This window comes from Dermochelys coriacea, chromosome 12 (assembly GCF_009764565.3).
Source record: "Dermochelys coriacea isolate rDerCor1 chromosome 12, rDerCor1.pri.v4, whole genome shotgun sequence".
Classification (NCBI taxonomy): domain Eukaryota; kingdom Metazoa; phylum Chordata; order Testudines; family Dermochelyidae; genus Dermochelys; species Dermochelys coriacea.
In genome coordinates, this window is record NC_050079.1 from 44,163,525 (window position 1) to 44,173,570 (window position 10,046).

General features: G+C 46.7%; 1 protein-coding gene across 8 annotated transcripts in view; it reads left to right on the forward strand.

The window, feature by feature from the left end:
• Positions 1 to 7,920, forward strand: part of ADAT1 (adenosine deaminase tRNA specific 1) — a 54,685-nt gene extending 46,765 nt beyond the window's left edge. For all 8 annotated transcript variants that reach the window (XM_043495014.1, XM_043495013.1, XM_043495012.1 and 5 more), the window contains one exon: positions 2,742 to 7,920. In XM_043495014.1, the coding sequence (XP_043350949.1) occupies positions 2,742 to 2,874 (133 nt within the window). In that variant the 3' untranslated portion in view covers positions 2,875 to 7,920. The remainder of the gene's footprint in view (positions 1 to 2,741) is intronic.
• The last annotated feature ends 2,126 nt before the right edge of the window (positions 7,921 to 10,046 follow it).

The following is a 10,046-nucleotide window of genomic DNA, read 5'->3' on the forward strand; positions in this document are numbered from 1 at the left end:
GGCCCGAGGGCCACATCAGGGTTGCGAAATGGTATGGAGGGCCAGATAGGGAAGGCTGTGCTTCTGCAAACAGCCTAGCCCCCGCCTCCTATCCTCCCCCTCCCACTTCCTGCCCCTGACTGCCCTCCCAGAACCTCTGACCCATCCAACCCTTCCTCCCGCTCCTTGTCCCCTGACCGCCCCCTCCTGGGACCCCCCACCCCAACCGTTCCCCCAGGACCCCATCCCCTATCCAACCCCCTCCACTTCCTGTCCCCTGACTGCCCTGACCTCTATCTACACCCCTGCCCCCTTACAGCCCCCCCAGGACCCCTGACCCATCCAACCCCCGCTCCTTGTCCCCTGACCGCCCCCTCCCAGGACCCCCATCCCTAACTGTGCCCCCAGGACCCCACCCCCTATCCAACGCCCCATCTCCTGACCTCCCCACCCCGAACCTCCCCCCCATCCCCTGACTGCCCCCCAGGACCTCCTGTCCCTTATCCAATCCCCCCCGGCCCCCTTACCATGCACTCAGAGCAGCAGGACAGGCTTATTGGAAAGCCTGGGAGGTGGGTGGGTGCAAGCGGCGGCATGGCTCCGGGGGAACAGCAGAGGAGGGGCCGGGGGCTAGCCTCCCCAGCCGGGAGCTCAGGGGGCAGGCAGGATGGTCCCACGGGCCGTAGTTTGTCCACCTCTGTGATGGAGGAATGGGGAGAGAAAACTCAGGGTATGTCTGTGCTGCACACTCCTGGCAGTGGTGCATAGGGTATGCGTAACTACATACCACAGTGAAAAGCAGACTGTGTCCACCCTGCAGCATGTAGCTACATGTGACAGTGAAAGGCTCTGACAGTGAGGAGGAAACAGGGAAAGGCTCTGGAAGCAGGGAGCTGCCCGAGCCTTTCCCTGTGGCAGGAAAAGGCTCTGGTAGCTCCCTGTGGCGGGGAAAGGCTCCAGCACCAGGGAGGCAGTGGGACACTACACTACATTTGCCTGGTGTCCAGTTTTCAACCAGAACACCTGTGGCAGGAAAAGGGACCCTGGCAGTTCCAGTCAGCACTGCTGACTGGGCCGTTAAAATTCTGGTTGCTGTGGGGCTGGCAGGCTTCCAGCTTTGTGTGGCTCTCAGGAAGAAACAACATGTCCCTCTGACTCCTAAGCGGAGAGACGGCCGGGGGGCTCTGCACGCTGCCCCTGCCCTGTGTGCTGGAAGCTGTGGGGGCGGTGCCTGCAGGCAGGGACAGTGCTCAGAGCCGACTGGGAGCTGGAGGAACATGTTGCTGCTTCCTGGAAGACACCTAAAAATAGCAATGTAGGTGGGTGGAACTACTTGCACATCTAGAGAGCCATGTAAGGTATGTGCCCTAGGGGTTCAGGTGTCTCTTTACTTGCTGAAGCAGCACCTCACCCCTACACAGCTACATACACCTGAGCTGTGGGGGTGTGTGTGTAGTGTATGTGCTCTGCACCCTGCCATAAGGAGTGTGCAGTGTAGATATGCCCTAAATCAGCCATACTGCACTTTTTGTGTTGCCTTGGCTTCCATGCGTTATAATCTGAGCTGTTAGGGCGAGAGGTAAGGGGGGTGTGGCAGTATCCAGACTCTTCTTTGACCTGTGGTGTCTCTTGAAGTTTGCTTTCCCCATGGGCTAGCTGACCACTATCAGGGCTCTTCCATGCCTGCAGCTCAGTGCTGAAGGTTAGTACCCATAATCTTCCATGTGTTCTGAAGGGCAGAGCTCCAGTGTGTCTTTCATTGGTATTGTCCCCAGTAAGACACTAACTACAATCATTTGGGGTTTATTTAACGAAACATAAAGTGGATAGCGATGAAGTATGTGAAAGCGAAGTTGTAAATGCCTGAATGCCATTCTGCACGTGCATGCTGTGGCGTAGTCCACTCATTTTATAATGCATTGGCCATGGCTAGTGCCTGTGGGACAGGCATCATCTCAGTAGCATGTTAAGCAAAGTTACGATGCCCTGCTGCTCCTCTTTCATTCCACCCTAGGCAGAGGAATAAAGACTCTGACTCCATTGTTCCACCACCCTGTCTTTGCCTTGGAGTGCAAAAAAGATTATTCTGAACTTCAGCCACTTGGGCAGCTCTTAGCTATACATCCTCCAGCAAAATGAGACCAATTCCACCCCACTGGAATGTGGGTCTATTCATAAGGCACACTGCTGACTCTGCCTGGCTGCTCTCCCACATGGCTGGCACCACTCTGTCTGCTGCACTCTGCTCATACAAAGTATCCCCATCCTGTTGCTGGTCAAAGGCTTGAAACCAGTGGAGAGGTAGAAACAGGCCATACTTGGGCAGAATTTACACTCCCACCCTGGAGAAAACTGAACAGAACTACCTCCCAGGGACCTTCTAGAAATCCGGAAGTGTCCAGAAACCATAACTCCTTCACAGCACAGAGCTCCTTAACCATCTTCCCAGAAACCTAGGAAGCTCCAGAGAGCAGGTGACATCTCCCTGGGGCTTATCCAGTTTCGTAAGAGGTCTAGACTGTCCGCTAGGTCCATGGGTCTGAGGTAGGATGGTTGTAAGCCTTTTCATCTCTTTCCATTTATTCCCACAAAACTCTTGCAGATTAGTATTTATATGCCTACCTGTTTGCTCTTCCTGACACTCTTGGCAGTCAGTGCAAATTGGCCTCTCACAGGGTTGGGTATTTGTTCAAAAAGGAAAGGTAACCTCTGTTAATAAGAGAACTGAAATCTGTCCATTGTTGTGGTGCATTTCCTATCAGGGAGAAGAAATTGGAGACCTACTGGGAGTACAAGGAAGCTTCAGCAAACTATCAAGAAGCTTGGAAAGTGTTGCATAGCCAGGCCCTAGGAACCTGGGTCAAGAATACCAAGGATTACCTGCAGTTTACATAAAATGGCAGCTGTGTGAGCCCAGCATTGATGGAGCCTTCAGACACAGAGTGGGTGATGCTGCTTTAGAATGTGGGCCAAATTCTGGCTGTCAGTTGAAGGCAGCACCTTGTCTCTAAGGCCCAGCTATTTAAAGGGATTTGAGTCATTGCAATGCCTGACTGATTTAGGAGACTAAATCCCATTTTCCAAGGGAGCATGGGATTTAGGCTGAGCACAGCAACACCTCAATACCTTTAAAAATCTGAGCCTGAGCTCTGAAGGAGGGAGATAGAAAAGGGAACTTGTTATAGCTGCTTGTGTATGTCATTCTTTACGAAATATTAATTAGATCCCAGTGGGCTTGGGTGGTCACTTCTGAGCTGCATCTACCATGGCGTATGTCAAGGCTGAATCCTCACTCTGGCACTTTGAGTGCAGAAGGTGGGGGCCTGCAAAGATTTTAAAAATTAATACTTGCCACTCCAGGCTTGCATTAAACTCCCAAGTTTACAGCTTTTCTCTGACCTTGGTTTGGTAAACGCTGCCACCACCGAAATGCAAAAACCCATTTGAACCTAGGAAGGAGCACTGGGGAATTCCTCCCTGTGGGGTACCCTCAAGCTCTTTCACCTCCCTCCAGGGAAGAGCTGAGAAAGAAAACAAAGGAAATTAGCTGTTGCCACCAGGTAATTAAACAACATATGCACAAACCTCTTAGGACACCAAAAATCCAATTTTGTTCCTAAGAAAGGTAAATTTTATTAAAAACAAAAAGGAAGAAAATACATCTGGAACTTAGGCTTTTGCTAGATTTTAAAGGAGCAATTCCAAAAATGAAGCACTCAAAATAGCTTTCTTGGGGGTTCATCTTAAAGGTTACAAGCAAACAAAAGCATTTGGGGTTAGCACAGAGGAGATCTACAAGCCTTACAGAAATAAAGGAAATAACTCTAAGTGTGTCTTTCTAGACATTTTCTGATCTACTTGCGTATTTGGGAGGTTTCAAATAAGTAATTCTAGGTATGATCTGATGATTTCATACCTGGCTTAAATCTGCTTATAACAATGCAGCTACGTGTTTCCTCTCTCCAGAGAACAACCACTGACAACAAAGGGGAGTTTTGTTTCAATTTTTTAAAGTTCTAGCTGTCCCATTGGCTCTCTTGGTCAGGTGCCCACTCCTTTCTTTTTACCTGTGGACTTTTTAACCCTTTACAGGTAAAGCAAGTAGAGAACAGCTACTCAGAGGGATTTTATAGCTAGCTGGCTGGCCGGGTGTCCATAAAAGAGAGCTAACCCCCCCTTCATTTATCACAGCGTATGAGTAGGGGAACTTCTGATCCATCTACTACAAACTCTGATCTATTTGACATGGGAGATGAAAGTAGGAAGGGGTGACATGCCAGCCTTTCCTTCTGCTGCGGAAGAGATACAGCACCCAAATCTGTTGGTTTGGCACTATATGTTCTCTCATACCTCCAAGCCAAGACCAATCCCAGAGGACCGAGGTATCTAGTCACCCCACTGATGAAAGATAATGTGACAAGAGTTGGGTAAAAATGGGGCTTTTAATCGGTCATTTTATTTTTTATATCCAGATAGTTCCATAAAAGCCTCCACATTTTAGAGTGGGGAAGGTTTTTTAAAAAAATCTGAATCAGAGAGCAGAAAGGATGCCACATTTCAATTAAAAACAACTTTCAGTGAGATAAACTATGAAGTCTAAGCTAACAGACACATGACAGAAATACTAACACTGAGACACCCAAGTCTTTTATTAACCATTTCTTGGGAAAAAAGATCTTGGTTTTACCATTAAGGGCCTCATGTTACAATGTTACCATTTGGCTTGTGCCATGTTTTAACTGAGCCTGGTAGAAGCTGGAGAGGCTTGTGGTAGCAATATACAGTCCCTGACAGGCTTTGCTTTAATATATGGGTCTAAGCAAAATATTACTAGATGATATCAGCATGGCAGAACAGTCTAAGACTAGTGGAAAATGTCTTAGTTAAACTAGAAGCATGTGGTCGACCCAGATTCTTCCATCTGGGGAGTTGACTGTTTACGTGGACATATTTTATTTCTTTAGCCCGATGCTGAGATTATATAATCACCCAAGAGCCACTGTTCACTCAGACTTCTGTCCTGCTATAGCCTAAATTTTACAAAAACACTGAGCATAGTGATGGCAGCTGTATCCTGCTCTAATACATAGGAGGGAGAAATGGAGCTGAACCTATTACCTTCCTTGCCAATCCTTTTGGTTTACACAGTGGCTAAATTATGGTTTCCTACAGGAAGTGATAAAGCTGTAGGAGGAGAAAACCTGAGTCTAATCTGTCTACTCCCATACTTTTCATAGCCAGTATCAACATCCCAAGCCCTCTTGAAAGAATTGAGCCAGTGTAGGGGTAAAGGAGTTGATATCTAGAACTTGTGTAAGGAACCAGCAGGTCAAGCCAGATCCCAATATATTTTGGAGTTGGGGTGAACTGCAGGAATGTGAAGCATCTAGGAAGAAGGTACGGTCACTTAAAATGGAGAAGCAGCAGGTCTTAGTTGTTAGTGCACTATAATACACTAATATAAAAACGAACCAGTATATTTTCAAACTCGTTACTTCCGCCCTTTCCTAAAGTCTTGTGAGATACCATGTAGCCAACATAAACCAGATATTCTGAATGTGCTTGTTTTCCCCCTTTGTTACTCATAAACAAGGTCTCCAGTGAACCTGCAAACCAGACTGGAATATTTCCATTTCCTCTCTAGCTGTAATGTTAGAACAAGTTGTATAAGGTTAGTTGTCCCACAGCAGTCTAGCTTGTAGATCAGCAATTGGGAGATGTAGGGTTTTTTTAACTCTTTCCTAAGCTTTCAGCCTTGCTGTTCACAGGGTGATTGGCTCTGGGATGTTTCCCTGTGCTTTTGTACAACGAGCTAGTGTGCCTGTTTCTACTAAGGCATGGCAGGGGGAGCCAGCAGCTTTGGGGCTTCTGCCCAGTGTCATTACTCTCACTTTTGGGATGGGGACAATGAGAGAGTCAGACATGCTGCAGCCTAGATGAGTTGTTGGTGAACCCACACCAGAGGGCAAGAATTAAAACAACAAACAAAACAGCACTTGAAAGACTCCTTGGCTAAGCTTGTGAGGCCTTGCACACAATTTAATGTTGGCAGTGTTGTTGCAGGAATGTTGGTCCCAGGATATTAGAGATACAGGGTGGGGTGAGGGAATATCTTATTAGACCAACTGCTGTTGGTGAAAGAGATGAACTTTGGAAGCTTGTTTCTTTCACCAGCAGAAGTTGGTTTAATAAAAAGATATTCCCTCATATCCCTTGTTACTCAATGTAATGACATTTCTCTCATGAGAAAAAAGAGTTTAACATCACATCTGATCAACTCCAAAATTTCAGGTAGTTGTTGAGGCTGGGGGGTAGATCCCTACTGATTTTTGGTGAAAAGGATGAGGGGGGACAGAGTCTGGTGGCATCTGGTTAGCAGAACTATCAACTTAACCCTTCTCTGTAATTGGCTACAGATCACAGAACCAGTTAAGACGAGCATTAACACATTTCCCCAAACAACTGTCAAACTGTATTGGCAGGCTGACAGTAATAAATTTTTGACATCTTGAAACAGAAAGGAAAGAATGGAGAATAAGGGGGGGGGAGGAATGGGATGTGTGCACACAGAGCCCCTGGCATGTTGGGGAAGTGGGGGGGGTGCATACAACCTCTGGTGGGGGTATAGGGTGCCCAGGGAAGGGGGGGCATGTAGTGCAAGTGACGGGGAGAAGGGTCAACCAATCCCTGAGAATGGGGAAAGTAGGGAATAGAGACATACACAGTTCCTGGCATGGGAGACCCTGGCAAAGGGGGAACAGGGTGGAGAGAGGAGCCCCAGGCATGAGAGAGGAGATGGGGGTTGCAGTAAGTCCCTGAAAAAGTTCTTGTTTTTCACCTTTCCTGCATTCTCCAGTGCATAAACTGAGCTACCACTGCCAATAGTGAAGGGTTAACAAAAAGAGGGAAGGAGGGGGGGAGGAGGAGTCATGTTGTAGCCAAAAATCTTGGCTCAGTCACTCTTTCCCATTCTATAAGTGAGAATGGGTCTACCAAAAGCAGGGATGTGCAGTAAGAAAAATCACTTGCTCTTTTAGGCTGCCAACCTACATGTATCCACCTCTTGATACAATATAAAGGGACCTTTATGGAGCCTTTTCTCATTCCTTTGCTGCAGTTCTTTCCTCATGACTCCAGGCTGCTGAGTCTAGACTGGCTAGTAATCTCTGAGCTAATGTTAGAAGAAATAAAATCATCACTTGTTTTTCAGCTATTCATGAAGGAAATGCCAAAGACATTTCAGCCTGTCATGCTATTGTGGTTAAAGCTTGTTCCTGTCAAGGTTTGGGTAGCTGTACCTGTGTATTAGTAGGGTGCATTTAAAATTTTCAGGGAAGGCTAAGTGATAAACCAGTGACTCATGTGTCTGAATTGTATAATCATCTGCTGCAATTTATGTCCTAACTAGCCAGAGCCTAAGTTTGCCTATGGACAAATGGTGCAGTGTTTCAGTTTAAAGGATACAAAGCTCCTTTTTAATGATTAAAGGTTACAAAAAAAGCAGCTAAACCTATTGCTGTCCTTCCAAGTTTTGAAACCCAGGGCCAGAAAGTTCCTCCAGGCAGAGACTTGCTGTGCCAAGTTTCTGCCCATAACAAGAGTGTTAACTCATAAAAAAGGAGGGTTCACAATGGAAATGATGACAGGACCTTAACTGCTGCAGCACTAAAATAATAAAAGGCTTATTTATTAAGAGCACTTTTTCAGATGCAGAGAGCACATGCTGCACTGTTGAAACCAGCTTTAATAACAGGACATTATCAACATTTTGCAAGATCCTGCCTCGTCCCAACAAAAGAAACTCTGTGGCCCTTTCAGATAGCACCAGTAAATGTGACCTTTAGAGCCAAACACTAAGTAAGCTCCTAGAAGTTTCAACTTGTGTAAATTCAGCAATAGGCTCACCATGATAACCAGCACATTGACCCTGGTACATTTAAACAAAAAACAACAAAAAAAACCCACCTCACTAGCATCATAGTGTTAAAAAAACAAAAAAACAGGGTTCTATTTGCAGCCTGATGTATTATGGTTAGTGATTTCCTATTATATTATATTAAGAGAGATGCCAGTTTTCCAATAACTCAATTCTTGCCATGTAGCTATCTTCCCTACCCATTATAGCATGAGCGCCCTGGCATGTAACTAGGGGCTGCCTCCTCTTCACTTGGCAGCACACATTTTCCTTGTTCTACCCTGTGTAGTCTGAATATAAAGAAGCAGTGTAGCAGTATGAACCCAGTGATGCAGAAGTTGAAAGCTTATGGCATAATTAATACCATTTGTTCTGGGTTTGCGCAACGTGTGAGCCCTGATTGCCAAAGGCCAGTGCTCTGATTCAGTCCTGGTTCCCCAAGGCTCTTGTGCACCATTGTAAAGAGAGAGAAGAGCAAAATAATTTCAGCTCCCATTTACTTGTCTAAGAGCCTGTTTATGTTTAGAGCAGGGGGTAAAAGTAATATTAAATTCTTACCAGTATGGAGGCCTGGCTCTGCCCCCCCTCCGGAAGGGGCGGGGCTGGCAGGGGGTCAACCTCCCCCAGACAGCCCATTTGCGCTGCCTGGTCTGCACCACCTGGGGCTCTAGCAGTGATTGAAAAGAGCCTGGGGCTTCAGCTGCCGCTGTGGTAGTGTAGGCCGGGAGCCCCGGGGAGCTGCGCTTTTACCCTCCCTCTGGTCAGCGGCCCAGGGGGAGGGGAAGTGCTAATTATGTTAAAGCACTGCAGCAGTGCTTTAACATCAGCTGGGTACCAGCCCACTTTCACCCCTGGTTTAGAGTAAGTCTACAGCACAACTGGAAGGTATAATTCCCAGCTCAGGTAGCCATACATGCACTATTGGTTGCGCTTGTGAGCTAAAAATAACAGTATGGCCACAGTGGTACAGGTGGCAGCTTAGGCTAGCCAGCCAAGTATGTACCTAGCACCATGGACATGATTGTACTTAGGTGACTAGCCTGAGCCACCAAGCCCACACTGCTATTTTTAGTATGCTAGCTCAATCGTGTGTATGGCTGCCCAAGCTGGGAATTCTAGCTCCAAGCTGCTGTACAGATGTACCCACTGAGGGTTGTGATGTGACTATACCTACTTTCCAATTGTGAATTTGGAGTGGCTTTTAATTTTCATAAAGTAGAGTAGTGGTTCCAATCTGTGGCCTGCGGGCCGCTTGTGGCCCAATCAGCACAGAGCTGCGGCCCATGTGACATCCTCAGGGCCATACAGGTAGTATTGGATGCGGCCCACAATGATAAATAGGTTGAGAACCATTGGGGGAACTGAAACTTCTTGTAAGGGTATATAACCGTCTCTCACCTATGTTTGCCCCAGTCTGCCCCATCTCTGCTAATTCCAATCTGGACCTCTTCTACAGATGCTCCCCAGGTTATGCAAATCCAATTTTACAGAAAAACTTCTGTAAGATAGAAATAGGAGATTTGGGGGTTTTTTTGCATAATGGTCGGAGATATGTTTCAGACTTACGCAAATTTTGACTTATGCAAGGTGTTCCTGAACAGAACGCCTGCATATATCGGGGACCATCTGTACTTAAAAGAATAGAAGGATTGTCTTGGGGATACATTCCTTCTCATTCAGAGTCATGCAATATCAGCAGCAGTTTCTTACCTGGAACAGGGTTTATATATTTAACTGTCTTCTGTGCAATTATTGATTTTGGAAAAAAATTAGTCCTACTGTCTCTTTTTGTTCTTCATTTAATTTCCATCTCCTACCTAGTGTATTATTCTCTCTCACTCCTTTGCTGCCTGGTCCTCTTCTGCCCCTGCATGTGTTGTGCAGTATTTTGACTGTCAGCTCTTCCCCATATATGCAATCCTATTGTCCAGTTCCCTCCTCCCCAGCATCCTTGGACTGACAGCTGGGTCCCATTGGCAACTCTTGGCTCCTCTCCTAATGAGGACTGGCTGCTCCAGCCATGGTGGTTTGGTCCCCAAGGACAGATCCTTGTTTCCTCCTTTTATGTACATCAGTGTGCTCCCTCACTGTAGAATCTTGACACGCACCACTTGCTGGCCAAAATTAAGGTAAAGAAAGGACATTGGCCACG